The 22,814-nt window shown below is 39.4% G+C and overlaps 1 protein-coding gene and 1 pseudogene across 1 annotated transcript in view; both read left to right on the top strand.

The window, feature by feature from the left end:
* Positions 1 to 22,814, top strand: part of LOC108286500 (ABI family member 3 binding protein) — a 170,152-nt gene that overhangs the window by 60,922 nt on the left and 86,416 nt on the right. Inside the window, exon 2 of the mRNA XM_017504356.2 lies at positions 1,039 to 1,218. Within this exon, the coding sequence (XP_017359845.1) occupies positions 1,039 to 1,218 (180 nt within the window). The remainder of the gene's footprint in view (positions 1 to 1,038; positions 1,219 to 22,814) is intronic.
* LOC108286501 lies at positions 9,785 to 16,480 on the top strand (annotated as a pseudogene).

Genomic DNA, 22,814 nt, shown 5'->3' on the forward strand with positions numbered 1-22,814 from the left:
ACCCACCTCGGCCTCCCAAAGTGCTGGGATTACAGGTGTGAGCCACCGCGCCCAGCCTTCAGATATTTCTTTATAGCAGTGTAACAACGGACTAATAGGCTAACCTTTGTAAATAACTCATCAAGCAGGAAAATGTTATATATCATGTAGAAACCAGGAAGATAAGGCAGGAATATCTTCAGTGGGTCGTCAGAGTCACAGAAGTGGGGTTTGAACCCGGTTCCTTCTGGCTCCAAAGGCAAAAGACAATGTTTCCTCACCACTGGGTCAAGACCTTTGGCTAGTGTGATTATTTGCCTCTGTTGCCTTAGCACTTAAAAAAAAAAGTCTTGAGAATTTGATTAAGGTCTCTTTTCTCGTCCTTGACAGTCTCTCTGGGAAAGTTAATACAATGATCATTTATAAGTTAATGACACCCAGATGGGTCTGCACCCCCATCCTGAGTATCACACTTAGAAATCCCACTCACTACTGGACATCTCCACGTACTTCCAGATGTACTCCCAATGGAACTAATCATTTTCTCCTCAACCCTTCCCTCCGGCATTCCCTATTCTACTATTCAGTTACCCCTAAGACAGAAGCCTTTTTTTCTTCTCTCCCTTTCCAACTCTGTCTATGACTAAGACCTGTGGGTGTGGCACTGGAAATCCTCATAGAGGAGACTGGGTGCTTTTGCACTGTAGTAATTCAATTTTACCAACGAGAAAATTCAGGTTATTTCACCATACGCAGGCAGTGTATATAAGGCAAAGGTTCTGACCAACTTTGAATAGCCAAAATAGTCCAAATCCCATCTACCTGCCCAACGATAAACTACTAAGTATTGAACTGTAAGATACACTTTTTATTCCAGGCTGCTCTATGTTGTTAATCTTCATTTGAGGCATTTGGGTGCGTGTGCTGTGATACTGAGTAGCAAACTAGACAACATGGTTTCCAAGAACAATGCTCTAGCCTCCCACACTTGCTGGGAATTTGGGTAGGATGATAAAAAGGAGAAGTAACAGCCATTGATGTTTTCATTCCCATCGCTAGGTAAAAGGCCAAGCCTGAAAGTCCACATCAATACCACAAGTGACTCCATCTTCTTGAAGTTCCTGCGTCCAAGTCCAAACGTAAAGCTTGAAGGTCTTCTCCTGGGATACGGCAGCAATGTATCACCAAACCAGTACTTCCCTCTTCCCGCTGAAGGGAAATTCACAGAGGCCATAGTTGGTAAGGTGTTTGGGTATCGGGCTGGGAAGGAAAGGAGGTAAGAGGTGGTGGGTGGAACGTGATCTACAAATCTTGATGTCAAGAACTATTTCTTGTACGTCCTTAGCTTCATCAAATGGCAGCGTTAAAAGTCATCTTCATAATTGTTGCAACTCACAGCATAATTCTTTACATTAAAAAATTATTTCATCCAGAAATAGTCATCTTCATTGACCCTGGTCATATAACTTAAAAATTCATAAGGAAAAAAATAGCTGAAATGTCTGGGATTAAATCTCTGTAACATATTTTACGTGTACTAGTTTTCCTTCCTGCTGTATCTTACCATCTTTTGATAGATTACAACTCCAGTGTTTTGAGTGTCTTTTCATGAAAAGCTACATTTTTAAAAGAGGAAATGTTTTATATTTTTAAAAACTTAGAGTATTTCAAAGAAAAAGATTAAAGTTTTTGTATATATTATACTATTTTATATTTCTTCAAAAATGTTTTAAATCATGTTAAAATGTAAATTGAGGATGTGGGTCACTTTTGAGTCTTCTCCAGAAAAATTATTTGCAAATAAAACCATTTAAGAATGATTTTTTTTTTTAAGCTGGGCACAGTGGCTCACATCTCTAATCACAGTACTTTGGGAGGCTGAGGTGGGTGGATCACTCAAGCTCAGGAATTCTAGATCGGCCTGGGCAACATGACAAAATGCCCTCTCTGCAAAAAATGCAAAGCTAGGCATGGTGGTTCACGCCTTGTAGTCCCAGCTACCTGTGAGGCCAAAGTGGGAGGATCTCTAGAGCCCACGGAGGGTGAGGCTGCAGTGAGCCGTGATAGGAACACGGCACTCCAGCTTGGGCAACGGGGGGAGTCTCTGTCTCAAAAATAAATAAATAAATAGATAATTTTGAAAAGGATCCTCTATTGTTGTTCATACTTTTAAAGGCTTTCTGAATAGTCTAATATGAGGTTTATATTTTGTTTCACATCTAAGATTATTGCTTAGGAGCTTTCCTGTGGGTTTCAGAAGTGTTACCCTATAAATTCAATTACTTCATATGAGCTCTGATAATCTGCAGGGAATATTGAAGATGAATCTTTTTGTCCTGTAGCCTCTTGTTTCTCATAGAAAAGACTCAGTTGGACTTCAAAATCAGGCAACAGAATAATATTGCCAATTAAGCGTCTAGACTAGATTTTACATAAGACAATCACTTTAAAGCAAACCTACTAGTTTGTTACCAAAAATCTGAGAATTAAGCATTGCTGACAAGTCTAGTAACACTAATTTTGACTACAAAAACCACAAAGAAGTCTCCATTCCATTCACTCTTTACTATAAAAAGTGACTGGAAGCTGTGTGTTTGCTCCCACACAAATAGAAACAGATGCCGTATTCCCCCTTTTTTCCCCCATTTATTTATTTTATTGCATTTTAGGTTTTGGGGTACATGTGAAGAACATGCAAAATTGTTGCACAGGTACACACGTGGCAGTGTGATTTGCTGCCTTCCTCCCCATCACCTACATCTGGCATTTCTCCCCTTGCTATCTCTCCCCAGCTCCCCACCCCCCACCGTCCCTCCCCTATTTCCCCCCAACTGACCCCAGTGTCATTGAGCATTAGGAGTCATATTTAATTTATGATAGTTTTTTTGTTATATAAATTGAAAATTTGGTCAGTTGTAAGCTCTTTTTCCATATGAGGTGAAAGTGTTCAGTCTTAAAGTAATAGTCAAATTATCACTGATAAAAAAAAATGTTCAGAAAACTACAGAAAGTTTGTTGCACAAATATTTTAACTTTTCACTGCTTCAATGATGAAAGTTGATTAAATAGACTAGGGAGACTTTTATTTATTATTGTGTTTCTTCTTTAAAGTTTTTTTATCGTGGGAAATTTCAGACAACTAAGGAAAGAGTATTAAAATAAGCCCTCATATCTCAGCATGCTGCTTGAATAGGTATCACTGTTTTGATACATATTCATGATACATATTTGAATATGTATCACTAATCTTGTTCTGTGTATTCTTTCATGCATACTATATTCATTGCATAACCAGTATTTAATGCATAACCAGGTATCACTTTTCTTTATCTAAAAATGTTTCAGTATGCATCTCTAACAGATAAGAAATATTCTTAATAACACTATGCCTTTATCACATTCTAACAATAATGCCATAATATCATTTTATACCCTAGTCCATAGTAAATTTCTCTGGTGATCTTAAAATGTCTTTTTAGAGTTGGTTTGTGTGAACCAGGATCCAAACAGGCCTATATGGCACATTTGATTATGTCTTTTAAGTGTCTTTTATTCTGTAACAATCCTCCTACCTTCTCTTTTTAAATGTTATTGATTTCTAGATAAATTGGGTCATTTATCACAGGGAATGTCCATATTCTATGTGACAGAATACGGGACCGGTTGCTTCCTTTCTGTATTCTTTGAGCTGGCTCCTCTATCCCCTGTGGTTCCTATGAAGATGTAATTAGATCTAGAGGCCGTATTAGCTTTGAATTCAGGGGAAAGCGGAAATGCGGTACTTAATAGGTGGTATTATGTATTTCCTAATGACTCAAAAAAGAGGTGCATAATGGCTGCCTGTCCCATTTAGTAATCCTAAGACTGATGTGTTTAAGTGGTCTTAGCCTGGTCTCTCACAATAAAATTCTCCATCAAATTTTTACCTAATGTTTTGCATCTTTTGATGATCATTGCCCATATCTATTATTTTATTCAGGAGTTACAAAATAGCAATTTTATCATTCTGTTATTCTTTCTGCCTATTTTAGCCAATGATAAAGAAGAAATTTCTTTCATCTGCTTTTTTATTTCCCATATATATTGGTTTTATTATGTTGGTGCAAAGGTTATTGCGGTTTTTGCCATAAATTTTCACTGTTAAAAGTTGATGTCCTGCTTATTTCCAAAGATGATCAGTGTTTGCTGTTTTTTTTTTTTTTTTTTTTTTTTAGGGCCAATAAGACTGCATTGATTTTTATATATCTAATGGGTTTTTATCAATATATCACCTATCTATGCCTTATGATTCCTTTGGTCTAGCCTGAATATGCTTGGTTATTTACTTTGCTTAACTATAATATTGAAAACTTCTTAAAGGCAAACTTATGTCTTATTCTTTGGTTATTCGTATCACGATAATTTACATTGAGTAAACTGGCACTAAATGTTTGTGCCACAGAATTGAATAGGCTTCAGTCTGCAGAGAATATTTAGGCTGGAGGAGGACGTGAGAGATCGTTTAATCTAAGTCCTGTCATCAGGCAGGTAGCTATTTAAGTAATTTAAGGCAGATAAAATAGATCACTGTGCATCTCAAAGAACCTAAGGACAAAGATTCCATAACTCCTAGAAGGCTATTCCAATTCGTATTTTTAAAACTCTTACCTCATATTGTAGATCAATATGTTCTTCTTATTAATCCCTTTTCTCTTCTAGTATTCTAGTGGAAATGAAAAAACATTCCTCATACATATTTCCTTTTCCATTTTTCTTTAAGCCAAGGAATGCGTGTGCTTCCGCTTTTATTGCTTCAAAAATGAATTTTTGTTCCAAGTTAAATGTTAGTTTTTGGTTGTTTAAATTGGTTATTTATAGTCTTCCATGACTCTGTTTGCATTAGTTGCTCCTAATTGATTAAGCAGCCATAAATTAGTACCTGATGCTGCTAAAACAAATTAATACAAATTCAGTGGCTTCAAACATTACAACTTTATTTATCTTGCAGTTCTAGGTCAGAAATCCAACATGGGTCTCACTGAGCTAAAATCAAGGTGTGGGCAGAGCTGCATTCCTTTCTGGAGGCTCTGGGGGAGAATCTGGTATTTTTGTCTTTTCCAGCCTTTAGAGGCTACTGCATTCCTCACCTCAAAGTCAACAGCAGTGGGCCACACCCTTCTCTCACATGGCATGACATGACATGACATGACATCACATCAATCCTATTACATCAGTCACATCACATCACATCACATCAATCACATCACATCACATCACGTCACCCTGGCCTCTTTCCCTGCTTTCCTCTCTACTTTTATAAATCCTTGTGATTGTAGTAAACTCATCTGGATAATCCAAAATACTTTGCCTATTTTAAAATCAGCCAATTAGCATAGTAACTCTGTCTGCAACCTCAATTCTCCCTTGTCATGCAACCTCACATCTTCACGGGTTCTGGGGATTAGGAGGTGAGCAAGCTTTGTTGGGGGCATTATTCTCTCTACCACAAGCTGTCTGTTTAAGATTTGCACCTCTATTCTAGTCCCGTTCTGATATCAGTTTACTGTGTGATAAATCTCAACTCTGCTCATTTGTAGCAGGTGTATTTTTCACAGACAGGCTGCGGGCGGTTTAGTGTATTTATAACTATAAAGTGATGAATTAAAGTCCCTTGAGTGGAAAGTGCTATAAAAAGCAAAGAATTTTTATTTCTTTATGGAAAAAAAAAAACAAAAAACAGCAACACTTTCAGCTCCTGCTCTTGCTTTCTTTAGTAATAAGGTAGTGGTACATTTTTCAGTTGCATGCAACTATACCCAAACACAGTAAGTAAGCCTCAGTTTCAAAACAAATATTAAGTATCATCTCATCTGACACATTTAGTAATGTGTTTACCATCACTTTTCATTTTACCATTGAAATGAGAAGACGTTGATCATTCAGAAATATTCAAGCTAACATTTAGTGACCTGTGGACTAGGACTCCCTCTAAGTAATCATTTATAACCATTTTTACATTTACTTTAATATCTACCTATTATCTTTCTATTTATTAAGTATCGACAGAGATGTTTTCAGATCACTTACTGGTTTTCCATGCAAACGTAAACAAAATCCTCCTTTTGCCATTTTGGAAATTAATATTTATATGAAATTTCTATAAAAATTGATCTAAGATTGTACTCTATTGCAGGGGGCAGTAGGAAAAATACTATTTTCCCAGGTCACTATTAATAAATATCAATGGCCTCCAGAGCCCTGCAATGTTGTGATAAAACATGATTCACATTTAATAGGTCCTCTAGGTTCCCATATCTTTTTTATTTTTGACCCACAGCATGAATGTTCTCACTCCTGGTTAACGTTTTAAGTGTTTGCAGCTTTCTTTTACGATCAGCTGCTAGTAATTTTGCTAATCTCTAATAAAGCATTGACCTTTAAAGACTCATACTTAATGATGTTCTGTTGACAGCAGAAAACGCTTTAATCCGTGGCACCTGGAGAGGAAGACCCGCAGTCCATCAGTTATCTGGTGCACGCTGAAGAGTTATTTTAATATCCTTACTGCAGAAAAGGCTGGAGTTTAAAAATATATATTCACCATGAGAAATTCTGACTGAAAATTTAGTCTTCCAATCAGGTGTTAGGGCTCCAAAGGGAGTATAATGGAGGCCCATAATGGAGACAAGCGTTTTAACTCTCATGTTCTCACAGCTGCTAACCCTCACACTCACTTCCTTAAAGGAGCGCATTTCTCACGCTCCGCACGGGCCTCTGAGTCAGTCTCTTGTCTATGGCTCCTCCAAGTAAGCTAGCTCTAGCGAGGAAAAGGTTGCAGTGTTGTTGCGCTGGAGATGCGCTAAGCTGAACTAAGCCCTGGACGAGAAAACTAAAATCTGTGTTCTGGGAAAGATTAGCCTTCACCTGAGAGGCGGCATGATATGGGGAAACAACACCTATTTACTTTTGAGTCAGACAGACCTGGGTTTAAATTCAACACAAGTCATTGTGGAATGGTTGTGGGTAAGTAGTTTAAATTATCTGAGTTTTATTCTTCTCATATATAAAATAGAGAATAATCTTTCAGAAGCATCGTAAAGACAACGGCTAAATCATATTAAAAAGCTAATATAGATTCTAGCACGGAGTAGGCATGGTTTATAAATTTTGTCAGTTGCTGTTGTAACAAGCGGGGTGGCCTTGGGTAATTTACCTAACACTTTTGAGTTTTGTTTGTCTCAGTTGCGTTAACTCTCCACTAAAGTTCTGGCCAGCTCTAAGAAGTTAGTGCCTAGTTTGAAAAAGCTTGGTCTACGTGGCAGTTTTGTGGTTTTGTTTTACATTTGGGGGTGGAGAGAGAGAGTTGGTAAAATCGTAGAGGTAGATTGTTTCAGCAGAGCTGTTAGAAAAGTAGCCATACCCATTTATCATACCCAAGTATGTTTTTTTGAGAGAGTCAACCCTCAGAACAAGATTAAAAAACAAAATAAGTAAAATCTAAGATGGTGACACAGTAGCGCTGGTGTGCACACAGGTGTTTCCCAAAGAAGCTCTCTCTTCTTTCCTAGAACACAGACTTTGTGCCTTTGGTGAAGAGAGTTGTCAGGTGCCTCTTATAATTCCTGAGCTGTTGCCTCCCAAGGAAGATATGGTGACTCCCCCAGAAATGTATACCTGAAAAAGTCTGTCATCTCTAGATCTTACTTTTTCAATCTCTCATTTGAATTAAGCAAGTTTTTAGCAAGAAGATAGTGAGAATTTTGACCTGTCCAACTAAATAGATAAAAAATAAGTGCATGACACTTTTATTAATGATAGCAATTCTATCTCAGTGCATTTGGGCTAAAATTCAACCATCAGTTTACTATTTTGAAGTTTCTCTCTTTGTTTCACAGTGAAACAGTTTCAAGAATTTAAAGTGTATTTACAACTGTTGATCCAGGTATGAATCGGTATAAGTTGTATGCTTATACATTTTAATGCAATTTCTATTTCTATAGATTATTAGTACCATTTACAGTGTTTACCCTAATTTTTATATTTGTATAAACGGCAAGAGGAAATGCACAATTTTTCCTCTTTTATCATGGCAACCCTTGGCATTTCAGCTGTCCCCTTCTATTTCTCTATCATGAAGATGTTTAAGAATGCTCTATTTTTATGAAAGTGGGATGAAATCTAAAATAATGGAAATTGCTACTGTTTGTACACGGAAGGATAACTGTCACAAGACGAGTGTTTATGCATTCATTGGAGAAAAACAGAAGTAGAGGTTGAAAATAACTGAAGGAACTATATAGGGAACTATATCATGAATATAAAGAAGCTGAAAAAATAACTGATAACAAAAAAGAGGCAGGATGAACCAATAGGAGGAAGGATGTGGTGCCGGCCATTGAAGCCAGCTGAGCGCTCTCTGCCTGGCAGAGTCCTTAGGTGGGAAGAGGCTTCGAAGGCAGGGAACAAGACAGCTGCCGGGAGTGGCTATCAGACAGTCCCAAAACACAGATGCAAGATGTTATGCAGGGTTAAGTAGTAGTAGCAGCTCTCTTTTACCCAGAAGGAGGATGAAGCCCTAAGAGTTTTAAACTTCCTCAGGCTACTCAGCTAGTATGCGGCAGGTACTGGATTTGCAGCCAGGAAGTCTGAGCTCTGAGCCACTGTGTTCTGCTGCCTCTCAGAACTTGGGGAACTTGATCTGTTCTACAGGACAAAGGTCGTCAGTTTCTGATGCGTTGCTCCTATAACGTCCTGTAAACAGTTATAAAGTGGGTGGGGGGATGTATTATGGCTGCCTCCTCATTAAGGTTGAAATAGGTAAGCATCATTTTGTCCTCAAAGCTTGTTCCCTTCTTCCCTTCCTCCACCACCACACTCTCTGCTTATTATGTGCTGTCCAGCCGTGAAGTTTATCTACTGTCCACAAGGCCATTTCTGGCCAGCACAGATATTTCAGTCCCTCTCCATGAATATCCTGGAGACTTAGCATTTGCTTTTATCATTCTTAAGGTTAATCAATTGCTATTTGTTTTTATTTCTGTGTGTCTTGTCTGCCTCTACACTTCCCCCAAGTAGAAAACTCCCAGGAGCTAAGGATCCTAGGAGCCTTAGATTTCTTTTTACCCTCAATGTTGTCATTGATTTCAGAAAAATAATAAATGAATGAATGGATGGATGGATGAATAAATGGGAGAGAGGAAAGGGAAAGACCCAGAAAGTCTGAAACAGCTGTGGGTACCATTTAAGATTCTTCTCTTTTAAAACTATTTTCAAGATGTCATCTAATTCTTAGTTATTTCTTTGGAAATAGACTTACCACTTGGGAAGTATTTGGCTTTAAATCTTCAAGATGAGTCCAATTTTATTTTTTTTAAAAAAGGAATCCCAGAATTATATGATTTTTTTTTCTCCAAGGGACAAAATTTAGCAGAACTTAAGCTTCAAAGGGGATTTTTAAATAAATTTGCCTAATAGGTATCAATTTCTTAATAAATATATGCCATTGCTTAAATAATTCACCATAACTTTATACCAGAAAGCCACTGTTTGATAAAAGATGACCATTTCATCATGTTTTGGTAAAGATAACATCTTTTCAAAGTCCTGTTTTTTCTACTGGATTCAACTATGTTTTCATGGTCTGCTTGACTTCATCAAACGATAAACTGTCGCCAAGTGTATCCTTTCTTGGAAATACAATTTAAAGATTCACAGTATTTTAATATAAAGCACAATTTCTTCAAATGTGTTAAACAGTGCACTGAGATCAAATCTAACTTTTAGAATATCATTCTCGATTATATCTAAAAGTGTTTCCAAATGGCTAATGGCCCTTTTTGTCATGGGCCAAAAAGATAATATGGTCCCAGATGCATTGCAAAAGTCTTGCTTTGGAGAAGTGGTCTTAAGTGGAGAGCCAGCTGCCGGTAAAAGAATATTAAAGGGTTATCTGGAATAGATATAGAAGGTAGCATTTAAACTTTAGAATTTTCTTTCTTTCTTTCTTTTTTTTACATTTCAAAACCAAGGAACATAAACACGTCAACTTTCCTGATTACCCACAGTATTTCCTTTTACATATTTTACATTCCATGGACACTCCGTGCTCTCTGACGCACGTGAGTCATACCAAGGGCTATGCTGTGAAGGCCAAGATAGGTTATATTCTGTTCTGTGTTGTTCCCTGGTTGTTTTTATTGTGTGTGTGTTACTTCTGTGTCATGTCTCACCAGCAAAAGGGTAAGCTCCTGAGGGCCAGAGTTGAGTCTCACCTTCCCTGGTGGGCTCCACTATCAGAATCAACATATTTACAGCTGTAATAACTGGCTACCCCGAGTTTGCTGGGGAGGACTCCCTGCCCAAATAAAAGTCCTATTCTTTCTACTTGTCTGTAGTCGGCCTACCACTCCTTGCCTGGTTGCCTATAGTAAAAATATCCAGGAGACAAAAATTATTCAACTGGGGTAAAAGGTTGACTCCACCCCAGTAGTAAAGTAACTGTATACCCTGTTTAATCTGGTATTGTCATGGTTAACACCTGCTGCTGTTCTGATACAATTGATTGTGCTCACTTCCAATTGTACCCCAGTTTAGTTGAAAAACCTATATGCAAGCTATGTATGGGAGAAAGCCTAGAATTCTTAGCGCGGTCCCCAGATTTTTCACAATCTGATCCCAATGTAATAGCCCAGCCTTTTCTCTGCCACTGGGGATGCTCTGCATCAAGAAAAGAGACAAAATCAAGGGTTGGGGGCGCTGCCACTGCTGTGTTTCATTCTCTGGGCTGGGCGCATAGAGAGTCAAATGCTGGAATAGCAGTTCTTATCAACCTGTTAGCTGACGATTTAATATTTTTGAGCACTTACAATGTGCTGGGCTAAGAGCTTTATGGAAATGGGTTATTAAATCCTCACAGCAACCCCACGAAGCAGGTACCATTAGCATTCTCTTTGTCCCACTGAAGACAGTCAGTCCCCAAGGGGTTAAGAAATCTACAAGTGGCAGGCTGGCTCCAGGGCCTGTGGATCTGCCCATAATGCCAAAGTGCTTTTCTCCATGGCCTGTAAGTGTCCTGGCACTCTTGAAGTCAGTGTTAAAAACTCATCTTGTGTAAATTATTCCTGACTCCTCACCCCTACATGGAAAAGCTGACAACACTCAAAAAAAAAAAAAAAAAAGATTTTGCTGATTTGAAGCCTTTGACTTTGGATACTGTCTGAGTGCTAATGTGACCTGGTTTTATAATTTGAACGAAATATCCAAACGAAGTCTTGATGAAGAAAAATACCCAGACACACTTCCTGTAGCGATAGCATGAACAAAGAGGTGAATTCACTGGAAAATGTGTGTGTGCCAATGTACAGTCTCTACTTCAAAATCAAGCCCTCGCCAAGCCTTAAACCAGTTAACAGACAACACCCTACACTAAACTTCTCAGCGGGGTGCACATATAAAACACAGGCAAGGAACAAACTACAGGCAATAAAGCCAACAATTTTAATGCCTAACTGGTCTGCTACACCAGGAAAGGATGTGGCAAGTGGGTCAGGGAAATCGTTTTTAAATATTTGTGGTGTTGGGGAGAGAATTTGTCAGAGCATGCGAGTGAAGTAGGGTTAGTCTGGGACAGTGGTTGAAGGAGATGCTCCCGCCTCTATGCCAGGACCACAGGAAACGAGGTGACCTGGAACCTCAGCGTTGTGGTTGGTATGTGGGCACTGGAAGTGGAAGGGTCATGAAGCCTTGCTGGCTTCATGATCAGATGACCAGTGCACTTAAAGGGCCATGCATTCTAGGTTCAGTGCTCTGCTGTCACTGTCATGAATTCTTAAGAATTTTATCTTTCTGTTTTATTTTGTAAGTGAGGTCCAATGGGACGACAGAGCAGGTGCGGAGGGCTTGGAGCCTGGGCTCTTGTGCTCGGCCTCCCAGCCCCTCCTCTAGTTTGCTTCTCAACCGGCTTGTCCTCCAGCCCTGGTGTCCCTGCTACTTGGCTGCCTTCCACTTCCCATCCCTCTTCAGCGACTTCAGCTGCCCTCCACCTCCAGCAGGGACTTGGGTGTCCCCACCTCCGTGACAACATCTGGCAGGACATGGTGGCAGCAGTCCTTGCACACTTTGGCAGTGGCACTGTGCATTAAGTAGGGTGTTTGGTGGCACCTGCATGAGGTACAGTGTGTCCCAGTGCAGGGGTGGCAATCCCTTGGCAGTCCACGAATTGGGTTGGCAGACCTGTGGGGAAGGGAGATGGACTTTTCTCCCCTGGAGGGTGGGTTGGGGGATAAGGGCAAAGCACTTCGATCTTGATCCTGGGACTGCTGCTGGAGGGAGATAGTAAGTGGAGGGCGAAGGGAGTGGGCTGAGGGTCTGCACTCACCTGCCAAGCGCAATATTAAAAAGCAAACATCAGGACAGATCAAGACAGGTGGTGGAAGAAAGCAAAATTGCATGTTGTGCCTTCCATGGCACTCTTTTGCATCTGACCCTGCAAATTATATAGTCAGCCTTGAGTGAAATGCATTTTTTAACAGCGTTGCCTCTCCAACTCTCACAGAACAAAAGTAAAACTCTGAGAAAAACTCCAGTAACGTCTTCCTCAATGGATTGTCTTGAAAACAGCCCTCTGTCTGGAAAAAGTGCATGTATCATCTCTTCCAGACAACCTTAGAAAGCTGGGAATGGTGACCACGTGTGGCAGAGTCGTTGAGAGTGGACATTACTGGAAGGAGACTCCTTCTTTCCCCCTTTGACCTTGTCTTCCTCCCGTCCCCCTTCCCCACGTGCCCTTTCCCAATCAAGGCCGCGTTCCCATCTCATGTACAGAGGTTCCACCCACTCTGCAGTGGGCCGTTGAGGGGCTGCTTCTCACTGCTGTTACCAGTTCCAGGCAATCCTCAGCACCCTCTCTTGTGACATCTGCATCAACACATCCCTTCAGAACAGGCCTGTGAACCTTCTGGAATCTTAGCAGTGGCTGCTGTTCTTAGTCATTTTTGCGCTCTTGCTCTGTGGAATGGCTGGCTGCACTTCTGTGAGTAGTTTAACCTTCAGTGTTAGCCGGCCAGGGGCCCGTTCCCCCAGACTGCATCTTAAAGACTGAGAGAAGCCAGAGTTCTCCAAGCCGTGCGGCATAACAGGGTATTCTGTCAAACTGGGTGTGGGTTTGTTATTCAACAGATCTTGTAGTGTTTAATGGAAATAATTACTGAATAGTGTAGGATTTGCTTTAAAATTTGCTCTCCAATTATTTCTCAGGCAAAGAAGGAAAAAGTTTTTTGTACCGCACGAAAACGTAGGCTTTTTCTGAGGAAAAAAACAAGTCCTACAAATAGGATTTATTAGAGACTAATTGTCTGATGACTCGTTTTTCAAAAAGTATTTTTGTTTGTGCCGATTGTGCTCTTTCTCAACCCTCTAATTACTATTTTTTTCCTTTCTGCCTGCAAAGCCTTGGGCTTCATTCATCTTTTCTATCCGCAGGCATTAAAGGGGTAGAAGAACAGATTGATTCATTCTTTCAGAACATGTTTATTGAGCAGTTTCCAGGTTTGGAGGTACATGGTAAACAGAGCATGAACTGAAAGCCTGGCTCAGTCCAGAGGGATCCTCCACCTACTGGGCTTTCTCCAGGGGCTTAGGAATACTCCAAAAGGTGGAGGACTTCTATTTGTGATGCTCCATAATTCTATAGACATTCTTTTTTATGTTTAAGGGAAATGTGCTGGTAATCTACTGAGTGATGTATTAAAAATTACTAATATTGTATATTAGTCGATTATTTTGTATTAGGAAAGTTGGTACAACACTGACATTACTTCTGCTACTTTGTATCCTATTTGGACTTCAAGCCGCCATGAAATTGTGCAAAGCTACAACTTAGCACACACCCAAGCAGACAGCAGGATTTCCCCAATTTTCTGGGAAAATACCCATCAGTGTTTTTCTAGAAGTGACACCATCCCTCCTGAAAGAACATTAGTGATGTTCTTGAGTTGGTCCTGACATTCGGTTGCTGCTGTTCTGGCTTTTCCCTATGTAGTTACTTCAGGGTCACTTAATCATCATGGATGGGTGGGTTTTCTGTCGTCATTATTGATTCTGTCCTGTGGAGTGATGGCATCTCTCGCATCAACAATATTGGAGCCCATCATTTTCCAGCAATGGTCTTCAGGGTGGATGTGGATACAGCTCAGTTATGAATCATTTTTGTACCCCGTTGCTGAGACCAGTTTGCTGTTGTGTTGTCAATTTGGTTTTATTACTCAGTTCTTTGTCACGGGAATGGGAGAATGGGTGGTGTGGGTAGGGCGCAAAGCTGGTCCCCCTGCTGAAACTTAGAACTACTGGTAAGTGGCCTTTCAGTAAGCGAGGAGACAACAGAATTCTCCTCTCCTTTTACGTTCCAGCTCCCCACAGGACTGCCCAGCTCTGCCTAGACTGACTTCTTCAGTGGGGTTCCCCTTTCTCTTCTCCCCTTTACCTACCAACAGGCCAGGGAACCCATCTACAGCAGGGGGCAGAGGCAGCTGAAAGGGAGCCACAGAGCCCAGGGCGCTGGTGAGCTCTTTGTGTACCTGCTCTACAGCCACACTTAGGAAGTCCCTTTTTTGAGAAGCAACTAGTGAGTGAGTGGAACTCCCTGCTGGAGCTTAACAGACAGCAATATTTCTCAAGGGTGTTTTTCAGGCAGACATTACTCAGGGTGAGTGTTGATGAAATGCATTACCAGAGCTGTTGACCCCATGTCAAGAGCTAGAGGATGCTTAAGTCTAGATTGTATTCACTCTGGTCTGAGTATATCTAAGTGCAGCTTGTGGACACCTACGGATGCACATCAGAATCGACAATATTTCTTTTGCGGGGATTTCTAGGGGCATAATTTTTTTTTTTGAAATTCTGTGGGTGATTTTATTCTTTTTAGGGGTCTCAGGATGTGCCACACTGGCTTCTAATAAAAATAAGTACCTTATTTCATCAAATTCTAAAGCATCTATAACTGTAAATCAGTCCACTATTTTATATAAAACTAAGAAACAAGTTGTAAGTAATGGTGCTGCTCTTGTATCCCTTGAGACTTTCATTTTATGCTTCCTTTGACTCACTGATGAGTGCATTTTATGTTATTTGTTGTTTTTATAAGAGGAATCATTTCCTTTTGTGAAGATAGGTCTCATGCAGCCTGAGGCGGCGGCAGCACAGAGGGTAAGAGCAGGTGCTCTCAGGCTTCGTGCCGGCCAGCTTGCCTTGCAGCACCGCAGCACGGTCTAAGACTCAGAAGGGTTTCTTCTTGGGGAAGTAAAAGGTGAAGCCAAGAGTAGCATTACTGATTCCCAAATGGATGACGATGAAGTTGTTTATACAACTGACCTTCAGAAATAGATTCCATGCTTTTTAAAGATTTTCTAATTCCTCAAGTGAAGCGAATGAGCAAGCACTGAAGAAAATAGGATCAGATGTCAAAAGGAACGTGGTAGGTTGGTACAAACTCCATCATCATTCAGATCTAGTCGTGATGTTTAGAGAGGCTGCTTCACAAACACTCGCAGGAGCATTTTTCTTTTTTTTTTTTTTTTTTTTTTTTTTCTGTTTTTTTTTTTTTTTTTTTTTTTTTTTTTTTTTCTGTTTTCGTTTTGCTCGTGAAAAACACAACCTTGCTTAAGGCAAGAGCATTTTTCAAACCAAGAACTTGTTCTTCTGCTATTATAGCACCAAGTATAACAGACAGCTGCTTTACTCATTGACTGAAACATGCCTTATATAAACCTCAAAAAGGACTTTTTCACAGGGTACCTTTAGCGGTTGCCACTCTGGATATTTCTGAACGACTAGGTTATAAAACTGTATCAGGTTCCCATATGCACGCTGGTTTTGGTCAAGCAGCAAAAACACAGAGCTCTAAATTTTTTGAAGAAAATGGATCCTTAAAGGAGGTACACAAGATAAATGAAATGTATGCTACATTACAAGAGGAATTAAAGTATATGCAATAAAAGTGGAAGACAGTGAACAAGCAAGAGATAAACTAAACAGGTTAAAATGAGAAATTGAAAAAAGGAGAGGAGCACAGAATCAGGCAGCACGAGAGAAGAACATCTAGAAAGACCCTCAGGAGAACGTTTTTCCTTGTCAAGCATTGCAGACCTTTTTTCCAGATTCTAAATTTCTTCATTCATGTGTTATGTCTTTAAAAAATAGACATGTTTCTAAAAGTAGCTGTAACAAAAACCACCACCTCGATGTGGTAGCCAATCTGATCTTCACGGTAGAACACACTGACATTCCTGAAGCTAATCCAGCTAGTACACCACACATACTTAAGCACAAAGCCTTAGATGACAGACAGCAGGTCAAGAGATCACAGCTGTTAGAGATGCAAGACAAACCATCTAAAACAGATACTGATAGTAGCAACCAAGAAAAAGGGTCCACAATGAGCAGCCCAGAAATTGACGAAGACATTGAGAAAATGAAGGGTTTTGGTGAATATCCAACCATCTCCTCCATTTTGATCCTTTTAACCTAAAAGGAGATTTTTTTTTAATTTGGCTGATGGGTAAAGCCAAACATTTCTGTTGTTTTTACTAGGTTGAGCTACTTGAACTAGTACAGATAAGTTCGTTTGTTTTTACTGTATTCACTTGTTTGCAGTAATCCATAGATAAGTCTTGGCTTGTTTATTTTATACAGTGCTTTTTTGAACATCAGATGCTTTTATTTTAAAATCTTTTTTCACACTGTACTAAGTTGTTGAGGGAAAGGCTTACACCGATTCATTCTTTACAGTTGGAAAAGTGAGGCTGGACCCAGTGGCTCACACCTGTCATTCCAGCACTTAGAGATGACAAGGCAGGAGAATTGATCAGGGCCAGGAGTTAGAGACCAGCCTCGGCAGCAGAGTGAGACCCATCTCTGTTGAAAAAGAGAAACAATTGGAAAAAGCAAGAATAGAAAGGGAATCGAATTTCTTTTCACAATGTAGAAGGAAATTGATATGAAAATTTAGTTTTTATCTAAGTCATTAAAATTCTCAGGTGATAATTTTTTAGAAGTCCGTTACAGATAAAATGCTGGATATCATGCAATAAATTTGCAAAGTAGTGTCTAAAATTTAAATTTGTCCTATTTTTGTATTTGCTAAATCTGGCAGCTTAATTATGACACAGCATCTCTCCCCTAGTTTAGAGTCCTTTGTACAAAATTTAGCAAATCCACAATTTTGAGCACCGTACAAGCCTGGTAATCCAGTGTGTTTGGGATAGGCCAGTGGGACTCAGGACTGATACATACATACATAGATAAGAATGTCTGGCACATTCAATGTCCTTATTGTGTATAAATCATCTTTTTTTATGATATATATATATTGATATATATATATATATATTATTGCACTTTAGGTTCTGGGGTACATGTGTAGATCATGCAGGATTGTTGCATAGGTACATACATGGCAATGTAGTTTGCTGCCTCCATCCCTCCTTCACCTATACCTGACATTTCTCCCCATGTTATCCCTCCCCAACCTCCCTACTTCTCCCCTGCTGTCCCTCCCCTAGTCCCCCGCAATAGACCCGAGTATGTGATACTCCCCTCCCTGTGTCCATGTGTTCTCATTGTTCAAAACCCGCCCATGAGTGAGAACATGTGGTGTTTGATTTTCTGTTCTTGTGTCAGTTTGCTGAGAATGATGGTTTCCAGATTGATCCATGTCCCTACAAAGGACACAAACTCATCATTTTTGATGGCTGCATAGTATTCCATGGTGTATATGTGCCACATTTTCCTAGTCCAGTCTATCAGCGATGGGCATTTGGCTTGGTTCCAAGTCTTTGCTGTTGTAAACAGCGCTGCAATGCACATATGTAAATCATCTTTTTATGAAAAAGACACTGCTGGTTTGAGGATAGGCCTGCCCTGGAATACTCTGTCCTCCTGTGACAGCAGCACTGTCCGTTCCAGTGTAACATTTCTGCTAAGGGATGATTCCTTAACCAGCCGTACTTACATCTGCTAGGCAGAAAATCATTCTGAGCAGACAGTCTTAACTCCATTCAGTTGAATGTTATATTGTTGTATGAGCTATTGGGGGACCAGATATAAGTGACAATCACACAGAACCACTTTTATTCAACATACATAAAACGTAATGAGTGTTAACATTTTAAATAAGTATCTGCTTATTGGACATTGACTGGTATAGAGGCGGAGTGTCATTCTTTACCTCACTCCTGAAACACTTTTCTATTGAAAGGTTGATTTGAGTCAGTATTGGCACCATACAACCACTTACTGTAAAACAAATTTTGTTGTTGTGTTTTTTGTTGTTTTTTTGTTTTGTTTTTGTTTTGTTTTGTTTTGTTTTTGAGACGAGTCTTGCTGTGCCACCCAGGCTGGAGTGCAGTGGCACAATCTTGGCTCACTGCAGCCTTCACCTTCTGGGTTCAAGTGGTTCTCCTGCCTCATCTCCCTTAGTAGTTGGGATCATAGCCATGCACCACCACACCCGGCTAATTTTTATATTTTTAGTACACACATGGTTTCACCATGTTGATCAGGCTGGTCGTGAACTCCTGACCTCGTGATCTGCCTTCCTTGGCCTTCCAAAATGCTGGGATTACAGGTGTGAACCACTGTGCCTAGCCTGTAAAATAAGTTTATTGGTGGGAACATGATAGAATTTATTCCTGATATCTGATATTATGAACTTTAGGGTTCATGAGATACACAGGATCCTTATATGTAACTGGCATAAACCCTGTAAAGAGAGAAAGTTCTTGACAAAAGATTAAAAAATATATAAAGTTGTGAAGATAGTACAGAGAATTCCTGTATATTTTACGCCCAATTTTTCTATCATGAATATTTACATTAGTATGGTATGTCACAACTAATAATTCAGTAATTGTACATTATTAGCTAAATACTTTAATTTCCTTAGTTTTTGCCTAAGGTCTTGTTTTCCATCCCATACAGGATCCCACATTACATTTAGAAGTTGTGTCTCCTTAGGCTTCTGCAGACAGTGTCAGTTTCTCGATTTTTTTTTTTTTTTACCTTGACAGTTTTGAGGTGTCCTGATTAGTGTTTGCAGAATATCCTTTAACTTAATTTTTATTGTTTTTTTTCATGGTTAGATGGGGGTGTGGTTTTGAGGAGGAAGATATCTATTACTTCTAAAAAACATATCAGAAGTAAGCTAAAAACAAAGTAAAGGTTAAATTACTATGAAATTTTCTCATGTTGAGATTCCTTCTCTTCTACTTCACCCATCAACTCCATTATCAATAGTCTTTTTATTTATTTATTTTTTACCCAGTATGATTCTCTGTGCCAGCAAGGGTCTCTGTTTGGTAAAGGAGGATCATACATTTGATTTAGATGTTTTAAGATAAATTTTATAAGTATTCCACTGAATTCTTATTTATTCAGAATTAGTATTACATTTTTGTCAATTGACTTTTCAGCACCTGTGGAAATAGGCGTCCTTTTTTTTTTTTTCTTTATGTTACATTCCTGGGATAAACTATAGTTGGTTAATTATTATTGTATTATGTGCTGTCAGATCCAGATTCTGATTGGTTTAAGGTCCTGTCAGTATATTTTTAGGATTTTTTCATCAATATTTATGAATGAGTTTGGTTTGTAATGTTTATTGCGAAATGCTTGCATTTTGGAGCCTGTGATGCTTGCTGTAAAGATTTTTTTAAACGTTTTCCTCCTTTGTAATATGTCCTTAGACTTTGTAGAACCCAAATTCTGCTTTCTAGAACCCAAATTCTGCTTTCTAGAAATCAACACTGTTACTAATACTTAATCCATATTTTTTGTATTAGGCATTGTTAAAGTTTTTTTTTTTGTTTGTTTGTTTGTTTCCTAAGACAAGGTCTCATTGTCACCCAGGCTAAAGTGCAGGGGTGCAATCTCAGCTCAGTGCAATCTCTGCCTCCCGTGCTCAAGCAATCCTCCCACCTCAGCCTCCTCAGCCTGGGACTACAGGTCCCCACTATAATGCATGGATAATTTGTGTATTTTTTGTAGAGATGGGGTTTTACCATGTTGCCCAGCCTAGTCTCGAACTCCTGAGCTCAAGCGATCTGCCCACTTCGGTCTCCCCAAGTGCTGTAATTACAGCCTGAACCACCATGCTCACCTTTTGTTACAGCTTTAATTATCTTTAAGAAGCTTTTGAGACTAGGCATGATTTTTCCTACTTTGCAGGAAACTGAGGCACACAGAGGTTAAGTACTTTTACTTGTACCAGTTTGTATGTAGCTGCATAGGATGTAATGTTTCCAGAGTCTGTGCTCTTATGTCCAGAAATTTTGTTTAACAACAACAACAACAAAAAAAACTTAAACATGACAAGGGCCTTTATCAGACCTCCTTACCTAATTTCTTTTAGGATTATCTTGGTTTATTTCGTGTTTCTTTTGTAGACACTTTAATGGCAAAAACTTTGCATGGCAGAACTTGGCTTCCCTGTGATGACATTCTGAAGCAGGAAGGCTTGCAATGCAGGCGTCCTCTAATGCAGGCAGACCCAAATGTGAAAATTGGGATTTATCAAACTGCAATAATAAGAGTATTACTAAAAAATTAGTACTTAACAAAATATTTCAACAGATTTTTTTCTTTTCTTTTTTGAGACAGAGTGAAACTCTGTCGTCAGGCACCAGTCTGGAGTGCAGTGGCAGTATCTCAGCTCACTGCAATCTCCGTCTCCCAGGTTTAAGCAATCCTCCTGCCTCAGCCTCCCAAGTAGCTGGGTTTACAGGTGTGCGCCACCACGCCCAGCTAATTTTTTTTATTTTAGTAGAGACGGAGTTTCACCATGTTGACCAGGATGGTCTCATTTTCTTTACCTCATGATCCACCCACCTTGGCCTCCCAAAGTGCTGGGATTACAGGTGTGAGCCACCGAACAGTAGATTTCTTTAAGCAGTAAACTGTGCCTATCTTCTGCCATGGGACATTCAAAATATTAAGCAAATCAGATTTAATTAGTCTGCAACATTGTATAGAGTTAACTATTAGGAACGGAAACTTTGTTAAGGTAACTGCATTCTATACAACTTCTCCTAAATTGACACTTTAATTCTATATCTTTCTAAATGAAGTAACGCATATCGGCAGAATTTCACTCTACCATGTATATATTCCAGGCTACTATAAATCCGCAAAGGATTTTTTTGTACAGAACAGAAACAGAAATCCTATTCTTTAGTTTTATTTTTCCATACCTGTGTCCCCAGTAGAGCACAAAGACTCCAAAAACACATGTATGTTGGAAATATTTAATGAGCAGTAGGAGCCAACATGTGCACTCAGGTAATGGCATCTGTTCCAATTTGTAATTGGCTGTAACAGCCTGTGTTTTATGCAAAATGACTGCAGTCATAACAAAAGGAATTTTTAAATTGCTCATATAACCACGTCTTGGATCATGGCACTCTCTTAGGCTTCTGTATATGTTATTTCTCTAGTGTTTCAAGTCTTTTTTAAAAAAAAAAAAAACAAAAACATGCAGGCATTAGGCATAATTAATCCGTATCAAGAAAGAATCTAAAAGGTTAGCTCTAAGAGACTCTGCTAGAGTGAGAACAATTTAGGAAAACTAGGGGGTTTGTTTTCTAAAGTGAATTTCTGAGATTTATTGAGAGTAGTTTGTAGACTTGCTTACTATAGTTACATAATTTGCAGGGCCAAGAACAAAATAAAACTCAGGGCCCCTAGTTCAAGAACGTGAAAAAATTGATCTTAAAGATACTAAAATATAAAGCTTTTTCCTTTTTGTGGTTTCTCCTTTTATCACAATGTGATTTGATGTCTTAGTAAAGAAAAATTTAAATTTAAAATTATTAGCATGAAGCGTACTTTGCATCTTTATATTGTGCAATCCCAGATTTAAATGCAATTGTAAGAGCCTTTAACTTGTAAGCGAAATTGCTGAAATTGCAAAGTTTGTATTTTGCACTTTCTACATATATGCATATGTATTTTGTTCCAACCAGAATAGTGGAAATGCTGCACAACACTAATTCAGCGATTATTTCACCTCTTGATATGTGCATGTTCTACCAACACTCTTCCTTCGGCTTATTTCTGAATGAGGAAGAATTGAAAAGGAAGTATGGGTTTCCCTATCTTTTTCTTTTCTCCTTTATCATTTTCAGCATAAGAGGTTGGCTAATCCATGAGTAAGAAAGGATATGATAGGGTTTCTTGGTCATTCCTATTTCTTAAAATGCCCTTGCTTGCTTTCTGCATCTAAAGCAAGGTCTGTTTCGAATGGGAAGTACAGCCTCTCACAGGTCTGGGTGTCCCCCTCCTTACCCCTTTACTGAATGGTAAATGTGACATACTCACCTCTTTCTACCTTTGAGTCTTGCTGAACCCCCACACATGATGGTTCCTTTGGAGTTATGTGATAATGGATATGGCCAATGCCATAAATGCATGGGGAGGCAAGGAAATGCAGACGTGCATGTTGCTCCTGTTTCTTCCACTCACGTGCACGCTCCATTGTCCCATCAGCCTTTCCTTGCAAAACACAAGTTCAAAGATAAAAGTATTAAGAATTTCAAGGTGGTTACAGCAGGACTTTAAACCAAGCATGGGGTCTTCTGAGCATGGGGCCCATGTGACTGTATATGCTATATGCCCATGAAGTCAACCCTTCCCCAGTTATCTTGTCTTCAAATTGAGGTAATAATAGTAGTCCCAGGTTGGATTGCCATAAGAGTAATTGGGCCGAGCGCGGTGGCTCACGCCTGTAATCCCAACACTTTGGGAGGCCGAGGCGGGTGGATCACGAGGTCAAGAGATCGAGACCATCCTGGTCAACATGGTGAAACCCC

Source organism: Cebus imitator, unplaced genomic scaffold (assembly GCF_001604975.1).
Source record: "Cebus imitator isolate Cc_AM_T3 unplaced genomic scaffold, Cebus_imitator-1.0 Scaffold321, whole genome shotgun sequence".
NCBI classification, from domain to species: Eukaryota; Metazoa; Chordata; class Mammalia; order Primates; family Cebidae; genus Cebus; species Cebus imitator.